At 46.7% G+C, this 20,777-nt stretch overlaps 1 protein-coding gene across 1 annotated transcript in view; it reads right to left on the reverse strand.

Annotated features, from left to right (window-relative positions):
• PLXNA4 (plexin A4) overlaps nt 1-20,777 on the reverse strand; it is a 590,122-nt gene that overhangs the window by 92,093 nt on the left and 477,252 nt on the right. Inside the window, exons 11-15 of the mRNA XM_053407170.1 lie at nt 15,294-15,390; nt 12,932-13,122; nt 9,859-10,010; nt 7,269-7,386; nt 1,367-1,503 (exon numbers count right to left, since the gene is read on the reverse strand). Coding sequence (XP_053263145.1) covers nt 1,367-1,503; nt 7,269-7,386; nt 9,859-10,010; nt 12,932-13,122; nt 15,294-15,390 — 695 coding nt within the window. The remainder of the gene's footprint in view (nt 1-1,366; nt 1,504-7,268; nt 7,387-9,858; nt 10,011-12,931; nt 13,123-15,293; nt 15,391-20,777) is intronic.

Below are 20,777 nucleotides of genomic sequence, written 5' to 3' on the forward strand. Positions count from 1 at the left end.
GACTCCCAAACAAATTGGCTCCCAAACACTGCAAACCCAGAAGTACACTAAGTGTTCCAGTTTGCGAACGTTTTTTGGAAGCCGAATATCTGATGTGGCTTCCAATTGGCTGCAGGAACTCCACGTAAAGAAACGCGGCTGGCACTGGGCGCAACACCACTGGGGCCGGCACTTACCATGGGGTCTGCAGTTTGCCCGAGCCCCGCATCTCCCCTGGGAGTGATGTGGTGGCTCGGGCGCCTGCAGGCTCCGCGCTGCCTGAAACAGCAGCGTGGAGCTTGTGTCTGCCCACTGCCTCCCCCTCAGTTGCCCTACAGCTGAGGGGAAGGTTGTGGGGAGGCTCTACGTAGCGTTCCCCACCGCCATGGGCGGCTCGCCCCACCCCTGGCTGCAGGATGCATGCGCCACACCAGGCACCCGAGCGGCTAGCTATACAGTGGTACCTCGCAAGATGAATGCCTCGCAAGATGAAAAACTCGCAAGACGAAAGAGTTCTTCGTTTTTTGAGTTGCTTCGCAAGACGAATTTCCCTATGGGCTTGCTTCGCAAGATGAAAACGTCTTGCAAGTTTGTTTCCTTTTTCTTAAAACCGCATTCCTATGGGAAACCGTGCTTCGCAAGACGAAAAATTCGCAAGACGAGAAAACTCGCAGAACGAATTAATTTTGTCTTGCGAGGCACCACTGTACCAATGCGTTCATTTCATTGACCCACTCAGAGGAAATGTCCCCCTGTGCTGGTCCCGGGGGCTAACCGAGAGGCGAGGTCCAAGTCCAGTCCGAGATCAATGGTGCGGTATGGAGGCTGTCCGTCAAAGCTGTAGCTGGGTCCAAGGCGGGGAGTGGGTGGGGTCAAGAACTCTGGCAGAAGAGCAGGACAGGGTGCAGGAAGGAACAGGCTAGCAAGAACATTGCTCCCGCAACCTGGGACTGGGGCTGACTGGCTTTTATTTTCCTCGAGGCATAGGGCGGCCCCGGTCCACAGGTGACTCGCCTCTCCTGGCCTGGAGGCGAGCACTCCTCCTGCAGGAACTTAGTTCCCTCCGCCTCTCTGCCCTGAGCCTCTGCAGCTCAGGAGAGGCTGGAGGGTTACCGGACCCAGAGGCAACCTCAGCTTCCCCTGACAGGGCTGAGAGTGGAGCACCTGCAGGCAATGGGTCCTCCATCACCTCAGGGGCCAGAGCAGACTCAGCTGGTGCCTGCACCAGAGGATCCAGCACAGGTGAGGACCCTTCAGGCTCAATCCCCAGCCCCGGCTCAGCTGGTTCTGGAGGTTGGGAATCCTGTGCAGGTTGGGATTCCTCAGGTTCAGCCTCTGAGTCCGAATCCCAGGCCATCAACCCCCCCCTCAGGTCTTTGGGATATACCTGTGGAAAAGGCAGGGGTGGTCTCCAAAGAGCACTGAGACATTGCTGCCAGCATTCAGGTTCTTGCCCGTGATGGTGACTTGGGTTCCGCCAGACACCGGACCTCGCTTGGGATTTAGGTCAAAGAGAGTCAGCATCTGAAAAAGATTAACAACTGCAGTAAGAAATGAAGGCGCCGCCAAAACGGAATTAGCAGGATGGAATTAGCAGGGAGAGTAACAGCAGCTGCCGCGACAACTCTGAAATTGTTCGTGGAGAGACGGTGATTGTTTTTAACTGCTTTTCAGAATTTTTTTAATCGTATTGTTGCGTGCCAGTTCAGTGTCCGAGTGGTGTGAGATTGCAGGGGTTCCAGGTTCACTCGTGTTTCGTTCTGGAATAAGGTGCAGCGCCAACTGTGCTGCCTTTATGATATACGCTTTATTGAAAGAAGGATGGCAGACAAAATTAATGGACTACGCAGAATTAGATAAAATGACAGGAAGGATTTGAAACCTGCGGGACCAGAGATTCACAGAAGATTGGAATAAATATATGAACTATTTGAAGAGCAACTGTAATCAACAAATTACGTTAGTAGGACTACAAGAAGAGAAATATATGAAATACTGCAGAGAAAGAATAGTGATATTAGTTTTGAGAGTTAAATGTAATAGTGGAAGTAAGAAATGTATATTAAGTGAATAGATTGGAAAATTTTCACATGTGATTGATGGAAGTCAAAAAATGGTGTAAGAAATGAAAGTATGTTTAATTACTGTTGAAAATGATATGTTGAAAAAATAATAAAAATTACCGTATTTTTTGCTCTATAAGACTCACCTTTTCCCTCCTAAAAAGTAAGGGGAAATGTGTGTGTGCGTCTTATGGAGCGAATGCAGGCTGTGCAGCTATCCCAGAAGCCAGAACAGCAAGAGGAATTGCTGCTTTCACTGCGCAGCCATCCCTCTTGCTGTTCTGGCTTCTGAGATTCAGAAATATTTTTTTCTTGTTTTCCTCCTCCATAAACTAGGTATGTCTTGTGGTCTGGTGCATCATAGAGCAAAAAATACGGGTATTAAAAAAGATATACGCTTTATTTATACATCTATACAACCTGAGCACAAGAGAGTCTTGCTTCCCCTATAGCAACAGCCTTGGATTCAGATAGAAACCAGACATCCCTCTCTCTTTCTGTGGCTCCCTAGCCTGTTGATCTTCTATCTTCCAAGCTCACATCACTCAACTCTTGCTGCTCTCAACTCTGCCTTTGTCCTTCTAACTCCCTGTGAGTTGAGGGAGGGGACCTCACCCATTTGCCATCTTGCACGGAGCCCCTTCCTTTGTTCTCCTGAATGGCCCATCACCCAGGCTGTCACCTCACCAGGAAGTCAGCCTGTCTATTCTGAGAATTAGAAGCAGAGCTAGGCAGTCATCCTGTTGGTTTTGATTTTCTCACCCTGCGTGCCTTTGGAAGGAAGGAAAGCCTGGCCATGGTAGTGCATGTAATAATAATAATAATAATAATAATAATAATAATAATAATAATATAGTAAATTTTTATTTATACCCCACCCTTCCCAGTTCAGAAAACTGGGCTCAGAGCGGCTAACAAATTTAAAACACTTAATTGATGCAAGAAAAAAACAGCATAAAATACAGTATAAACGTGAATAACAATAAATTCAGAATTCAAAAATCAATTTAGTGGGGAAATCCATCCAATAAACATTAGATGATCACCAGGGCTAGCTGGCTAAATTAGTCCTATTTGGGCCAGCGAGGAGACCAGGGGAGAATTAGCTGTGGGATCCCAGAGCGGGTAATCTTCATAAAAAGGGGAGGGGGAGGGAAGGAAGGGGAATAAAAGATCATGCTAGGTTCAAATTGAAAGCCAGGTGGAATAGCTTTGTCTTACAGGCCCTGCGGAAGGAAGTTAAATCCTGCAGGGTCCTGGTCTCCTGGGACAGAGCATTCCACCAGGTCGGAGCCATCACTGAGAAGGCCCTGGCTCTGGTGGAGGATAATCTGAATTCCTTAGGGTCCGGGAACTGTGATTATTCATGGACCTTAAGGTCCTCTGTGGGGCATACCAGGAGAGGCGGTCCCATAAATACAAGGGCCCTAAGCCACAAAGGGCTTTAAAGGTCAAAACCAGCACCTTAAAGGGCTTCCCTTGAACTGGAGTTGCAGTTAGTACAGAATGCTCAGTATCCCTCCAATTGCCAATGTTTGGGGAACCTGTATTAAGGGGTTTCTGTGTGTGTGTGTGTGTGTGTGTGTGTGTGTGTGTGTGTGTTCTTATTCTCAGGTGTGAATGTTTTGAGTTTCAACATTTGAGTTACATTTCAGGGGTTTGGGTCCCATCCAACTCTAGAATTCTGTGATGCTAACCCCAAACATAAATACCACAGATATTCACTCTCATTCCCAAGTTCCTACACTAAGCCCTGGTTTAGCCTTGTTCCAGTCTTGCCCCACCCAACACATGCATAATACCAAGGTTTCTTACTTTCACCGAGAAACTGCCTAGCATCTGCATTGCAGAGAAAGACAAGGTATAGATGTTATTATAAATAAATAAAAATAAATGTAACCACCCTCTTTTTTCTTGCTCATTTTGTTTCAAAATCAAGATAAAACAATAATATTTAAGAGGGAACAGATCATCCTGATACCAAACTACAGCAAGGGATCCTCGCTTTCTCAGGGAGAAATCTAGAGTTGCAGTTTTTTCTTTCATTAGCATTTTAATAGAAAAAAACTTTCTGCTTGGTCCCAAGTGAAAAGCCATCATCTGCATTTAAATGAAAGGTCCCCCCCCCCTCTCACACACACACTTTTCCCTATCCTCCCTTCCACTTTTAAGAAGGATGGTATGAAAGGTTTAAACTCTCCAATGAGTGAGCAGGTACAATGAGCAGGATGTTGTTGTTGGACGCTGGAGATTATTCATGTCGTTTTCTCCTTTAGCTAGCTCTTCCGAGTATGAAGGGGGCTTTGTGGAGGCAATTGGGGGGGGGAAGAATCAGAGAAGCATCTCCTTCTTCCTGACTGTCTGGGGCAGGATGGTGGGGGACGAGCCCAAACCAGAGGCCAAAGGTTGAGAGCCAGTGTGGTGTAGTGGTTAAGAGCAGTGGACTCGTAATCTGGTGAACCGGGTTCGCATCTCCGCTGCTCCACATCCAGCTGCTGGGTGACCTTGGGCCAGTCACACTTCTCTGAAGTCTCTCAGCCCCACTCACCTCTCAGAGTGTTTGTTGTGGGGGAGGAAGGGAAAGGAGATTGTTAGCCGCTTTGAGACTCCTTAGGGTAGTGATAAAGCGGGATATCAAAACCAAACTCCTCTTCTTCTTCTTCCCAAGAATGAAGCCAGCCAGATGCCTATCGTAAACCTGCAAGCAGGATTTGAGTGCAAGAGCAGCTCTCCTCTCTTGTGGTTTCCAGCAACTAGCATTCAAAAGTGTTGCTGCCTCCAGATATGGCATGGTCATTGTGGCTGGTAGCTATTCATAGCCTTAAAGGTAAAGGGACTCCTGACCATTAGGTCCAGTAATGGCCGACTCTGGGGTTGCGGCGCTCATCTCGCTTTATTGGCCAAGGGAGCCAGCGTACAGCTTCTGGGTCATGTGGCCAGCATGACTAAGCCGCTTCTGGCGAACCAGAGCAGCACATGGAAATGCCGATTACCCTCCCGCCGGAGTGGTACCTATTTATCTACTTGCACTTTGACGTGCTTTCGAACTGCTAGGTTGGCAGGAGCAGGGACCGAACAATGGGAGCTCACCCCGTCGTGGGGATTTGAACCGCCAACCTTCTGATCGGCAAGTCCTAGGCTCTGAGGTTTAACCCACAGCACCACCCATGTCCCTATTCATAGCCTTAGCCTCCATGAATTTGCCTAATCCTCTTTTGAAGCCATCCATGCTGGTGGCCATTGCTGCCTCCCATGGGTCAGAGTTCCATAGTTTAACTGTGCGCTGCATGAAGAAGTATTTTCTTTTATCTCTCCTGAATAAAGCCCTAAACGGCCTCAGCCCAGTATACCTGAAGGAGCGTCTCCACCCCCATCATTCAGCCCGGACACTGAGATCCAGCTCCGAGGAACTTCTAGTGGTTCCCTCCCTGCGAGAAGCGAGGTTACAGGGAACCAGGCAGAGGGCCTTCTCAGTGGTGGTGCCCACCCTGTGGAACACCCTCCCATCAGATGTCAAGGAAATAAACAACTATCTGTCAGGAGTGTGTGCAGGAGCCAGGCCCTGTGACCAGTAGGGCTTCGCAGGACTGGGACCTTCCTAAGTTTGTTCTGGAGAGGCAAGGCACAGTCGCACAGGTGAGGCCACTTGGTAACTCACTGCACCTGGTGGCAGGAGCCGGGAAGGGATATAAGGTCAGCATTTCCGTTTGGCTCTTTGCCACAGCAACACGCTTCCTGCCTTGCTGCATTTGGCTCCTTGCTTCTTGATCCTCGGACCCCTGACTTCGTGACTCCTTGCTTCTTGATCCTCAGACCCCTGACTTCCTGACTTCCTGCTTCCGGACCCTCGGACCCCTGGCTTCTGGACTCTTGTTCCTGCTCCCACCCCACCATCTTGCCCCCGGTCCCGACGTCTTCAGCCAGGACATCGATCACCCGTAGACCGGACCGTGACACTATCTGACTTTTAGAAGACATCTGAAGGCAGCCCTGTTTAGGGAAGTTTTCAATGTTCGATATTTTATCATGTTTTTAATATTCTGTTGGAAGCCACCCACAGTGGCTGGGGAAGCCCAATCAGATGGACGGGGTATAAGTAATAAATGATGATGAAGACGATGATGATGATTCTTCCAGCGTTCAGCTCCATTGTATGTGCCCGAGTTATGGTGCACATTAGCCCCAGCCAGCTAATTCAATGATCAGGAGAGGATGGGAGCTTAAGTCCATCAGCATCAGGGAGGGTACCACATTGCCTGCATCTCCTCTAGACTAGGGGGCCTGCTACCATTCCGTCGTCCTTCCATACCTTACAAGGCCCTTCCGTCAAGAGCGATCGACCATCTTGGGGCTTCCTTTCACATTTCTTTATAAATCCCCATCACCTGCTGTTCATCCCTACCTCCTGTCCCAGGAGAGAGCCTCTAAATGTCTGGAGGTGTTATGATAATAACACTGATAATAATTATCCATCTCATTTGCAGGCTTGTAATAAGTTGCAATAGTCTATTAATTATTCACAGCTGCCTTCACAAATTTCAGATGATATATTCACAACGAAAATAGGATAAGGGTGGAGGGAGAAATCGGCTATTAGAAACTATTTGCATTTTTCTTTTCAGAAAAGACTGATAAAACCCGAAAATAAAGTTAAGCAAATAGGACTAGAGGGATCCATCAAATAGTGAGGGTGGGTGCTCAAGAGTGAATGTAATACGAATTAACTACCCTTATGAGTTTTGGCCCAGGGAGGACAGAGTGAGAGAGAGACCGAGAGAATGTTCACATCCACCCCATATGGTATGCTGAAAGCACATTTAACACACATTTAAAGCCCATGCCTTCCCCCAGAGAATTCTGGGAACTGTAGTTTAAGGGTGTGAGGGTGTTGTAGTTCAGTGAGGGGCAAATTACAGCTCCCAGGATTCTTTGGGAAAAGCCAAAGGCTTTCAAGGTGTGAGATTCAATGCTAGTCCTACTCAGAGTAGAGTAAACCCATGGAAATTAACAGGCAGAGTTAAGGCCCTGGGACCTCAAGAAGAAGGTCAGGTAATGAAGAAGTAGAAATTTCAGAAGGTCTGCTCTGAGTAGGGCTTAGATGACCCTCCAACCTCACCTCAAAATTTCACTTTGGGTGAAACTCAAGAGCATTTCTGGAAGCCTCCAGGATTCTCAAAACCTCTTGCCCCTTCCTCCTCAATTCCCGAGTCTCGCTCACGGACTTACCGTAAAGTAATAGAACTGGGAGGATTTGGCCATGAACTCTGGCTTGCACTCGGCCACACAGATGTCCACGTTTCCTGCATGCTGGCTGTGCTTGGCCTCGCCCATCTCGCACACTATTCTAGAAGGAAAGAGATTCAAGGGTCAGGAGATGCCCCTGTGGTCCTTGCAAAGGGTGTCTGCTGTGTGTTGGAAGGTTTAGAGCCAAAGTAGGTGGTGACAGGTAGGAATGGGCTTTCCCTAATGGTACAGATTGTTAGTTTCTGTTTCTCACTGAGCAGCTGCGTGGAGTCGCAGGACTCTGTTTACATTCCTGGGATTCCATACTATTGGAGTCTCACAGGAAAGGAGACGGGATGTGACGTTAGTGGTTTTCCTGTTTCCTTTGTTCCTTTGTTCAGTTGCTGTCTGCTTTCATAGAGAGAGGATGTCTTTTCTGTTCTGCGTAGTTTAGAAATAAAACTCTTTACAATGTAGCCAAACCTCTCGTCTCTTCCCTGTGCTGGGAACCCTGCTGGATAGAATTTGCTTGAGGCCTTATCAAAGGCTCAGGTCATTAAACACATCGGAGGCGATTTCAAAGGCTCAGCTCGGAGGAAGATGAGGCCTTATCGGCTTGGCCGAGCGGAGATTCCGACACAGATCCCGTATCCTATTTTGGGAAACCCCTTCTCCTTAAAAAGTAGACCTCTTTTCCTCAAGGCTCAAGTCATTCCATTGTGCCAGATCCAGGGGAAGCTAGGGTCATTGCAACTGGCCTCAAGCAGAGACCCACCAGTACAGAACCTCTTTTGGTGATGGTGGACAGAGAGGCTACAGGTGCCTATTGTCTACTGAACTGAGTTACAAGCAGGAGGGTAAAGAGTAGAGAGGAGTGAACCTTTTGACTTTGGTTTCTCTCCATTTCCACTCTTCAGTTCTCAACATTGCCACATTAGTTTGCAAAGAACACTTTTTAGTCCTCATGAAAATTCATCAGCATTTCAGAGCAATTTCTCCCTCATCTGCACATTTCTCCCCCAAAAGCACTTTCCCCTAATATAATGCATATCAATATATTACTATTTTCCACTAATATATGCACTTATATATACACCCACTTTGCTCCAGTGTGTGCATTTTTTGCACACCCTACCTAACGGGAGAACTGCGCTGCAAAATTCAGAGAAGTGCACAACTTTGAAGGGCAGCTGTGCTCTGATTTGTACATTGTTTCTTGAGCAGATAAGGTAAGTTTGCCTTTGAATGGGAACCAAACCCAGTTTCTCCCATGCACCCCTGGGGAAATGTTGTTCGTCCTCACTTGTCATGCAAAGCAGAGGTAAGTGACATCAGCACTACCTGTAAAGCCAGGTAGGGCAACCTGTAGTGCTTCAGTTGTGGCTAGGCTCCAACTCCCATCATCCCTCACCATTGGCTATGCTGGCTAAGGCTGATGGGAACTGGAGTCCAGCATCATTAGGGCTAGCCACACCTCTATTAGTTACTGTCATATACAATCCCGCTAGGAGCAGGTAATGTTTTCTCTGTTCTGCTGAGCCTGGGAGGTGGCTGTAGCACAGGTATAGGGAACCTCTGGCTTCCCAGGTGTTGTTGCTGTTACTATTATTACCGTATTTTTTGCTCTATAAGACACACTTTTTCCCTTCTAAAAAGTAAGGCAAAATGTGTGTGCGTCTTATGGAGCGAATGCAGGCTGCGTGGCTAAGCCCAAAGTCAGAACAGGGAGACAGAGAGCCGTGCAGCACTCCGTCTTGCTGTTCTAGCTTGGGGATGGCTGCGCAAAGCCTCCGCAGGGCAGCGGGGTGCCTTCACTCCGCTGCCCTGCGGAGGCTTCGCAGGCTGTCCCCGAAGCCAGAACAGCAAGAGGCTATCCCAGAAGCCTCTTGCTGTTCTGGCTTCTGGGGTTCAGAATTTTTTTCTTCTTGTTTCCTCCCCCCCCTCCAAACTAGTTGCGTCTTATCGTCCGGTGCGTCCTATAGAGCAAAAAATACGGTATTTACATGCCCTCTACCCTAAGGTCCCAGGAAGGGTTACAACATGAAAGCACAAACTGCTGAAAACAACTTACAATCACAAAAATAAGGTGGGTCCTAAAAACATACACCTCGAGTGTCAAAAGACAAGGCAAAGAAGTGTGTCTTCAGCATTTACTGGAGGCTGCACAATGAAAGTGTCAGATGCACCTCTGTGCAGAAGGAGTCCCACAGCGTAGGGGCCACCACAGAGAAGACCCTTTCCCAGGCCACACACACACACACACACATACACACTGGGCCTCTGAGGGCGGAGGAAGTACCAAGAGGTCCCTCTCTGCCAATCTCAGCATCCAAGAGGGCCTGTAGGGAAGGAAGAGGTCTCTCAGGGATGTGGTTGGACTCCAAGTCCCATCAGCCAGCATGAGAACTGTAGTCCATCAACAATGGAGCATCCCTCTCCTTCCATCTATTCCACCTCATTTCAGGGCTCAGTGGCCTGAGACTGGCAAGGGAAGTTGGACAAAGAGCAAGGTTGTCTCGCGTAAACATTCCTGCCTTAACAACAGAGCGGAAGGTCTTAATAAAGCATCTTTCACCCTGAGGCCCTTACTTACTGCTCTGCTGGGATGTATCCATCCACTAAAGGAATGCACTCCACGCCAGCTACTTTGACATGCGATGCAATGTCCCGGAACTCCAAGCCCAAATTTTCTCCCCGGATGGTCACCCTGGTCCCTCCTTCACGAGGTCCCCTCGCCGGGCTGATCTAGGAGAGGAAAAAAATGGTTAAAGCAAGGTGAAAAGAAAGGCAAGGCCCTGTGCTGGTGTTCCACACCCCCACCCAAGGGGCACAGCTGTTTGTCAGTGTGGTGCAGTGGTTAGAGCTTTATTGTTTCATTTGTTCTTTTCTGCACCTCATATATATATAATTTTGTTAGTTTTTTTAACATATCATTTTCAACAGTAATTAAACATACTTTTACATCTTATTCAAATTTTTGACTTCCATCAATCCTGTCTGAAAATTATCCAATCTAATCTCTCCGTATGCATTTCTTATCTTCCCCTATTACATTTCAAACTCATAACCAATATCTCTATCTTTTTCTACTTTGTAACACTTCGTATATTTCTCCTTACGAAACTTCTTGTAGTCCTACTAGCCTAATTTGTTGATGACAGTTGCTCTTCAAATAATTCATATACTTCTTCCGATCTTCTGGAAATCTCTGGTCCCGCAGGTTTCGAATCCTTCCTGTCATTTTGTCCAATTCTGCATAGTCCATTAATTTCGTCTGCCATTCTTCTTTCTTCAGAATTTCTTCTTGTTTCCATTTCTGGGCTAACAATACGATCTTTGGCTCACTTCCAACTCTACAAATCTATGATTCTAGCCCTGGAAGTGAGCTTCAAAAGTGAGCTTTTGTTTTTCCGCACCTCTTCTAGTTCTATAAAACGCTTTTGAAATGGGTGCAACCAGTTTTCAAAATATGCCTATGCCATAAGATTTATGATTAAGGCATTATGATATTGGCCTGTTTAATTTTCTATCCCTTTTCTAATAATCCCTTACTTGGGATGCGCTTTCTGCACACCAAGTTGACATTTTCGCTGAGCTCTCCACCATTACCCTGAGGACTTTTCCCTGGATAGTCGCAGGCAGTTCAGATCCCACCAGTGTTATACATGAAGTTCCCTGCATATTAATTCACATGCATAGCAATGAGGGTCGTTTGGAAGGTTTTCATTGTGTCTCTCACAAATCAAGGGTATATTTTTTAGTCTCCGGAAGTGATCAAATCTCACTTGCGGGCTTATTGATGGATTGCCAATGTGTTTCCTCAAAAGATAGTCCAAGGGGACTTATTCTCACAAATATGTACAGGACTGCAGCCTTAATGTGTGTGCACACAATATATCATAGAATCATATTTTACACTGACAGTTTTGAAGGAGCATTCTTTTTCTCTCACCTGCACTTGAACCCTAGACCAGGACCTTAAATTAATTCTTCCTGACTTGCCATGTTCTCTGCTCAAAAGGGCTTTGTAGGTTTTTATATGTTTGAAAAGCCTGGGAAACCTGTCTAACCAGGGATTTCAACTCTACAGGGGACGCTTGGGTTGCGAACATGATCTGAGTGGGATGCACATTCGCAACCTGCAGCGGTGCATCTGCGCACGCGTGGGTTGCGATTTGGTGCTTCTGCGCATGCATAAAGCACGATTTAGCGCTTCTGCACATGTGCGACCCCCGGTTCCAGTACTTCCGGGTTTTGGCAGGTCCGTAACCCAACAAAACACAACCTGAAGCATCTGTAACTCGAGGTATGACTGTATATCATTCTGGGGTGATTAGGGATGTCAGAGAATTCTGGCAAGAAACAGAAAACAGGGGCAGAAATTGTCAATGTTTGCTTATTCAACTCCTGTCCAGAACGAAAATCAACCTAACAAATATGATGGGTGCTATGTTTCGTTGCAGCTTTCAGCCTCCCCTATTTGAATTGCATTTCTCTTGAATTAAATGGGATAATTCACAAAATTAGTTGTGTAAATTAGGTTACAGAATTCCACTACATGTAGCACAGTTTGGGGCAGATGGCGAACTGCAGCGGAATGGAAAGAGCACCGCAGAGGGCAGACTCAGGACAGAATGGAGAACGATGTCTTGTTAGGCGCCTGGTGGTGCTGCATTTCAAGAAAAACAAATTGCAAATTTTATCTGGAAAAAATAATAATAATAAAGCACACTCCAAGATCCTGCTTCCCCCCTCCAATGTCTAGGCAACTCTTCAAAGAGGCTCTTTGGAGACATTCCTGCTTCCAAGCCAAATCTTCTTGAAACCTGTGAACTTCTGCATCCTCTCTGGTGAGGACTGCATGCGACATGGGGCAGGGATGATATAAGGCAGCGCTTTGATCTAGCTGTTTGGCACAGCAGCTCCAGTTAAACCACAGTCTCCTGGGCTCACTTTCACAGCTGCGAGGAGCCATCCTTCTTTAGTTACAGCATCTGAGAAGGAATTGCGCACAGCCCAAGCGAGTTCTAAGCAGGGCCATCGTTCTTGGGATCAGAGAACCAGAAGGAAGCAGAAGGACCATCCTTATAGTAGCCTTGTTCTTTAGGACATGCTGCATGAGCCAGATGACAACAAGTCACTATCGAAGAGCAGGACCACACCTCAGGAAGCTGCCTGCACAGAAAAGCTGAATCTGGGAGGGGGGCCGAACACCATAGCTCAGTAGCAAAGCTCCTGTTTCGGATACAGAACAGCCCAGGCCCAGTCCTTGGCATCTCCAGTTGAGTGGTAAGGCTGAAGGAGAATCCTATTTGGTGGATTATTATTCATCCATCATAGCCAGTGGGATAGCAAGGGTTGCGGGTCACCCAAAAGATTGCAGCCGTAGAGATAAGAAAAGAAGAGTTGTTCCATTGCCTGGAGAGGTCACTTCCTGGTTTGCACAGGGAAGCCGTTTTCAATAGAGCACAGCAATAGAAGCACACAGCTGTATTGAGGCAGCACCAGGGGTTGTAATTTTATGCCTCCTAACAATTTAGCATCCAGGGAGACCGCCCTGTGACTCCCTCCCCATTCTACACCACTGACTGTAGGTCTTCACAGCTAGACAGGCTACAGAAAACAAGGGTATGGGGAATGGAAGAGGGAGTTTCAGGACGACTTACTTCTGTAATCTTGGGGTTGGTGCATTTGCCCCCAGCGCCAGAGAGCTCCAGCCACCGGTTCTCCAGGATGGGGCAGTGGTGCTTCAAGGTGCACCGGTTCTGGTCTTCGCACCAGCCACACTCGTAGTCCGGGTCTGCTTTCAGGCACAGGCCGCAGCTGTCTCGCATGGCCCCGCATTTGTACAGGTGGACTGTTGGGAGAGGAAAGCACAAGCCTGTTGAGGAGGCATTTACCCATGACATCGCCTTACCCCATATATGCCCTCTCAGGTGCTTCGATCTGCAGAACTGCGGCAAAGGAGCAGCAGCCAATAAGCCTTCTGCGGTCAAATCAAACAATGCAGCAGGAGTCCCGCTAGATCGGACCGGAAGGTTCATCTAGTCAAGAGTCCTGTTTCCCACTGGGGGCAACCAGATGGCTGGGGGCAGCCCACAAGCAGGACGCTCTCCCACTGGTGCTCCCCAAGAACTGGCATCAGTGGCATAGCATGGGTGGGGCCACGGGGCACTTGCCCTGGGAGCAAAATTCTTTGGGGTGCAAGATTTCAAAAGAAAATTAACAGAAGTAGTAAAAATATATTTTAAAATAGTGCGCCATCCCCTCATTCAGAAAATCTCCAAATGACTGTATGGGTGGACTGAGGAGTGGATATGGGCAATGGCCGGTTGCTAGGGTGCCCTGCACATGGGCTTTATAAAGGTACCCTCTCCTGACCAATCCTCCACCATTTTCCACAGTGCTTGATTGCTGGATGGTCATTGGGCACTGCGGCTGCCACTCGGGTTAGGTCACAGGCTATTGCACCTTTGTTCCACGCTATTGGTAGGTGATGCTAAGGATATTTGCCTTGCCCCGAGCATTGGCAACCCATGCTACACCACTGACTGGTATTAAGAAGCGCCTCTGATACTGAAGGTGGAAAGTATCCACTGACACTGACAGCCTTATATGAATTTGTCTGCTCTTCCAAAGTTGGTGACCAGCACCACATCTTGTGGCCGCAAATTCCATAGCTTATCTATGGAAGGTATAAAGACACCAGCAGCTAGGAAATCGATTCTGAAAACTTAAATCTTAACCTCATCTCTGATACAGGGGAGGACTCTCTGACCGAAGATGAGCATAAGGCTTCCTCCCTAATGACTTTCCATTACCAGTTGAAAGTACCAGTTTCTCAGTGCAAAGAATCATGGAACTGTAGGATTGGAAGGGATGCAAAGGGTCCTCTAGTCCAAATACCTGTAATGCCTACAGGATGAATCTGTTGATTCAAGCCAAAAGCCAGAGGAATTGGCCACCCTTCAGGTGCCCGGCTTGAATCCTTGTTGACTTCCCTGGCTGCATTCTCCAGCAGGCGCAGGCAAGGTCTCAATCGGCGATCCTCCTCTAACGTGAGAAGAACACACCACTCCTCCCCCTCTCCATTCCCAGGGAGGGGAAAGAGACAGACAGAAATGTATTTACATGCCTTTATTTCTGTCCTTCCAGCAGTACAGAGAAATCGTGACTGCTCTCTCTCATCACCAACAGCAGAGAGAGAAAAAACTCCTCCCATGTACTTCCAGTACAGGGTCATGTGCCACTCTGAGCTAACATCCGGTGCTCAGTGCACTGAATAGACTGTCCCTGGTTCCCACGGTACAGTCCCATAACATCAACATCCTGTTTGGCTTTCCAGCCACCTGGAGCTCGCTTCTGCATTGCTCCTTTTTCGTAACAGAATCGGGGGGGGGGGAACCTTTCCTGGTGAAACTGGCTGGTGATTTTGGGGGCCAAAAATTAGGGTGAGGGACTGAACTCATTGTACCTAGAGGGCTCCTTACAGCAGCTGACAACTGTGTGCCACTACACACCCCAAATTTTGATTTCCCGCCTCCCGCCTCCCCCAAAATCCCACATCAAATTTTCTGCCTCCAGGAAAGGAGTGTGTGAAATCAGAAAGAGGGCAATGCGACCGAGCCTTATTTGTTATTATTTTGAGTCGTATTTAAAAAAGAAGTTGCAAACTGCTTCAACAGGGGGGAAAAACCAAAAACTTGGGCAGATCCAAACTAAGCTGCTGGCAACAATCACTGAAATGAGCTACTCAAGTCAAGAGGATTTGGAGAATAGAAAGTTTGGCTTTAAAATGCTCGGGGGGGGGCAGGCGGAGCTTTATTTGTTTCAGGTGCTCAACAAGAAAGAGAGAAGGGAAGAAAAACAGAACAAATTTTTTTTTTAAGCAATTTGCAGAGAACATAAATAAAGCCTTGTAGCAGACGGGGAAGGGAAGCGTCGAGTGCTTTGTTAGGAAGTGTGCAGAGTGATGCAGCCGGTTGCTAAGGTTACCACTTCCAAGGACAAGTCGAAATGATTCGTTACCTTTGTTCTGCGCCGGGTTGTCAATGTTGAAATCCCCATTCCACACGACTGTCAGCTCCACTGGCAAGCTGTTAATCTCCGTCCCATCGTAAGTGTACTAAAAGTAGGGGAAGGGAAGTACGGAGGGAGAGAAGGAAAGAAAGGAGAGAAATCACACCTGCTGCTCTGGCTACTGGAAATGGTGGTGGCAATTCTTGCACATATCTCCCTTGACACCATGGTAGGAATGGGATTCTAACACACACATGTAAATATCACCAGGATTTTTATCACTTCATCTTCCCCGCTTTCCCTTGACATTCCTCAGGTGTTTCACTACTAAAGGGACGCCTTCCCCACCAAATTCTCTTTGAATGTTACTAATGGGGACATCACCTTGCCAACAAAGATCCGTATAGTTAAAGCTATGTTTTTCCCAGTAGTGATGTATGGAAGTGAGAGCTGGACCATAAAGAAGGCTGATTGCCGAAGAATGGATGCTTTTGAATTATGGTGCTGGAGGAGACTCTTGAGAGTCCCATGAACTGCAAGAAGATCAAACCTCTCCATTCTGAAGGAAATCAGCCCTGGGTGCTCACTGGAAGGACAGATCCTGAAGCTGAGGCTCCAAGACTTTGGCCACCTCATGACAAGAGAAGACTCCCTGGAAAAGACCCTGATGTTGGGGAAGATGGAGGGCACAAGGAGAAGGGGACGACAGAGGACCAGATGGTTGGACAGCATTCTCAAAGCCACCAGCATGAGTTTGACCAAACTGCGGGAGGCAGTGGAAGACAGGAGTGCCTGGTGTGCTCTGGTCCAGGGGGTCACGAAGAGTCAGACACGACTAAACGACTAAACAACAACAACAACAACAACAATGGGGACTAGTGAGTACAGTAACACTGCGGCTTTCGGATGACCACAGTTCACTGCAGATCTTTTGAAAATTAGTACGGTTTGGCTCTCCACTCCTTAATTTTGCTTGACATGGAGAGGAACTACCGTATTTTTTGCTCTATAAGACTCACTTTTTCCCTCCTAAAAAGTAAGGAGAAATGTGTGTGCGTCTTATGGAGCGAATGCAGGCTGCGCAGCTATCCCAGAAGCCAGAACAGCAAGAGGGATCGCTGCTTTCGCTGCGATCCCTCTTGTTCTGACTTCTGATATTCAGAATATATATATTTTTTCTTGTTTTCCTTCTCCAAAAACTAGGTGCGTCTTATGGTCTGGTGCGTCTTATAGAGCGAAAAATACGGTAGGTGTTTTGAAGGGCACTGATGCCCAGGTTCCTGATCACCAATTGTCTCCTTCAGCCAGCCTTCTGCCTTTCGATATTTGATCAGGCTTTCCTACCTATAACTTATCTTCTCATCCACGAAGATCGGAATATTTATTTATTTATTATTTATTTATTTATTTATTTATTTATTTATTTATTTATTATTTTTATTATTAAAAAAACGAAAGCTAATATTCTCTGGAAGCTTGGTACAGTATAGCTTGGAGAAACCCGAAGCTCCAAGCCTCAGGCAGAGGCGAGGCTCTATGTCTACTAATCGGCATGCAATTGCAGGGCCAAACGTACCCTGTGATTTCTGCACATTACATTAGGGCGAATGCTGAGTTACACCGCAATTTATCTTTGAGCAAACCAAACACAATTAGCTGACAATTGGCGGGGGCCTTGCGAACAGCATCTCAACCCCGTCGCTTTCCCCCCAGCATGGTTTCCATGGATGTTAAGTGCACTTTCCAGAAAACTATGCTCTGTAGAGTTTGCTGCACTCGTTTTCCTCATGCTCAGAAAGAGCATTTTGATGAGACCGGTGCACGCAGTGAGAATCACAGAATTGTAGAGTTGGAAGGGACATCTAGTCCAACCCCCTGGAATGCAGGAATCCTCAGGACCTGGGTACACAAAGGACTGCCTTCCTCCTCGCAAATCAGCTCTAAATTTCTGATCTCCTTTAGAAGGAGGAGCTGCAATGTTGTCAAAGAAAAAGGAAGGCCAGAGCCCTGACATGATGGCTACAAAGGAAAATAAGAACTTGATGATGAAAATCTGGTTTGAATTGGAAACTGAAAAATGGAGGGATCTCCTTATGTGGAGATCTGAAGACCTAAGGATTACAAATTTGATTAAGGTGGAAGGTGGAGCTTTGGGGACATTTGGACTTGAAAGGATTAAGAAACAAGATTTAGGCTCCACTTTTAAGTATGGAGGTCTGGCTGGAAGAAACATGGACCTTACTGGGCTAAAGCTTCTCCAAGATTTGGTGTTTAATACTAAGGACTACCAAAAAAACCGGCAGAGAGGAATTGAGAGAGAATTAAGAGCCTCGGACGTGAGATCTCCAGGCTGATAGTAGATGGACTGATGGACGTTTGTTGGGGATTGAAACCGGGAAAGGGGGGGTGGAGTTTGGGAATCCAAAGGGTGTATAATTTAACCTGTTCTGTTTTTATTTTGTTTGGATATTTGTATGAAAATTGGGGAAATCGTGGAAGGGAATTTAGGCCGACTTTAGAAAAAGGTTTAAAGAATAAGCAATGATGTATAAATATGAAGTCTACAAGGCAAAATTGGTTTTTTTAAAAAGAACTAAATATAAAAAGGTTTAAAAATAGGGACAAGAACTTGTTGAACCAACAATCTGAACTGGAATACAAGAGGGAGAGGTGTGGGGAAGTCAGGGAAATATGTTATAGAAAATAAGGATTGTGAACCTTATGTGTTTTTAAACTTTTTTTGTTTTTTCTTTTTTTTCTTTTTCTATTGTACTATGGTGGAAAATTTTAATAAACATCTTTAAAAAATAAATAAATTCTGGTCTCCTTTGATCTTCTCCCACTGGATGCTCTCATCTTCAGAAGTTAAGCAGCTAGCAGGGGTCAGCAAACTTTTTCAGGAGGGGGCCGGTCCATTGGCATTCAGACCTTGTGGGGGGCTGGACGATACTTTTTTTGGGGGGGTGAATGAATTCCTATGCCCCACAAATAATCCAGAGATGCATTTTAAATAGAAGCACACAGTCTACTCATGTAAAAACACGCTGATTCCCAGACCGTCCGCAGGCGATTGGGCCGGATCCGGCCCCCAGGCCTTACTTTGCCTACCCATGAGCTAGGCAATGGAGAGACGGCTTTTTCAGAGGTGGCACCTGGTTTACAGAGCATTCTCCCTGGAAAGTTTTGGCAGGGGCCAATATTCAGAGCAAGGATGGAGAACTGTGAACCACCAGATGTTGTTGGACTCCAACTTCTATCATTGCTGACCTTCTTGGTTGGAGCTGATAGGAACCAGGTGTCCAACAAGATATTGAGAGCTACTGGTACTCCTCCTCTTTTACATGGTCCGAGGCCATAACTTAAGACCCATTTATTCTCGGAAGCAATTGTTGAGCAACTGATGCTTGCTCCTTTTTCTGGCATGTTAGTCTTAATTTTATGTGATGTTAGCCTGCATTTCCTGATATTGATGTGGACTTGGTTGTACTTTTTTTATTGAGAGCATTAGATATCTATCTAGATCTAGATCTGGAATCACAGAATTGCAGGCTTGGAAGAGACACCGATTCTAGATCAACCCCCTGCAAGGTAGGAATATGCCTTGCCCAGCGATGGAAATAGGCGAAAATGCCGACAAAAGTGAACTGGCAGATGAAATTATTAGAGTATGCAGAGATGGCAAGACTAACAGGGAAAATCAGAAATCAGGGGGATCAAAACTTCAATAGGGAATGGCACAAATACAGACTGTACTTAAAAGAACACTGTAATCACTTGAGCTCTTTTGGCAGGCTTTTAGTAACTCCTGCAATGTTACAAAGACTCTGGATATTTTGGAGGACCATAATGTGGAAGAACTATAATATGCAGTTGATTTATAAAGGACCCATGGAGGGGAGGAGGACAGTCCTAAGATTTGGAAGAATCTTGTTTGATTTCAAAATTTAAATGTGAGAGTTATTTTGTAAAATCAATAAAAATTATTTCCAAAAGAAAAGAAAAGAAATATGCAACTGTCCCATATGGGGAATGAACCTGCAACTTTGGCATAATCAGCACCAAGCTCTAACCAACTGAGATAGCAAGCTTGCTTGCTAGGTAAAGGTAAAGGGACCCCTGACCATTAGGTCCACTTGCAGACGACTCTGGGGTTGAGGCGCTCATCTCGCTTTATTGGCCGAGGGAGCCGGCAGACAGCTTCCGGGTCATGTGGCCAGCATGACTAAGCTGCTTCTGGCAAACCAGAGCAACACACGGAAACCGTTTACCTTCCCTCTGGAGCGGTACCTATTTATCTACTTGCACTTTGACGTGCATTCGAATTGCTAGGTTGGCAGGAGCAGGGACCGAGCAATGGGATCTCACCCCGTTGCAGGGATTCGAACCGCCGACCTTCTGATTGGCAAGTTCTAGGCTCTGTGGTTTAATCCACAGTGCCACCCGTGTCCCGAGCTTGCTTGCTAGATAGATCTAATTATAAACCACACTGGCTATTTTAATAAAAAAGCAATTTATACATATTATAAAATAAACGATGAGTTATTTATACAGTGCCATCAATGTACACGGTCCTTCGCAACAGTGATGGGAAACCAGTTGGCTCCCAAGTACTGCTGGACTCCAACTCCCATCAGCATCAGGCAGCATGCCCAATGGTCAAGGCTGATGGGAGTTGGGGTCCATAGCATAGTTATATGGAGGGAGAAATCTTCCTCTGCTAATGTCTGCTGATGGAGTTCGGTTCAAGTACTAGTCCCTGCCTCAGGGAGTTTATGATCTAAATATCATCTTTGGGGGGAAGAAGATGTGGGGAAGCATGAGGCATGGTGTGGATGTGTTCTATGGCCCAAAGAAGGTGCTAAGGATAATAATAATTTATAATAATTTATTATTTATACTCTGCCAATCAGGCTGGGTTTCCCCAGCCACTCTGAGAAGCTCCCAACCGAATAGTAAAAACACAATACAGCATTAAACATTAAAAACTTCCCTAAACAGGGCTGCCTTCAGATGTCTTCTAAAAGTCAGATAGTTGCTTATTTCCTTGACATCTGATGGGACGGTGTTCCACAGGGCGGGTGCCACCACCAAGAAGGCCCTCTGCCTGGTTTCCTGTAACCTCACTTCTCGCAGTGAGGGAACCGCCAGAAGGCCCTCGACGCTGGATCTCAGTGTCCGGGCTGAATGATGGGGTGAAGGCGCTCCTTCAGGTATACTGGACCAAGGCCATTTAGGGCTTTAAAGGTCAGCACCAACACTTTGAATTGTGCTCGGAAATGTACTGGGAGCCAATGCAGGTCTCTCAGGACCGGTGTTATATGGTGATAAATCCCTGCAAGTGTATCTAGAGAATGTGGCCATCCGTTTTCACTCTCCCTGGGCCCAGAGAAACAGCCTCGGAGGTAGCAGCTGTGGAAAAAATATGTTGCAAGGCCGAGAGATGAGTAATTAACCCAAGGCAAAAATATGATGTGAGGAAGAGAGGAATGGGAC

Source organism: Podarcis raffonei, chromosome 10 (genome assembly GCF_027172205.1).
Source record: "Podarcis raffonei isolate rPodRaf1 chromosome 10, rPodRaf1.pri, whole genome shotgun sequence".
NCBI classification, from domain to species: domain Eukaryota; kingdom Metazoa; phylum Chordata; class Lepidosauria; order Squamata; family Lacertidae; genus Podarcis; species Podarcis raffonei.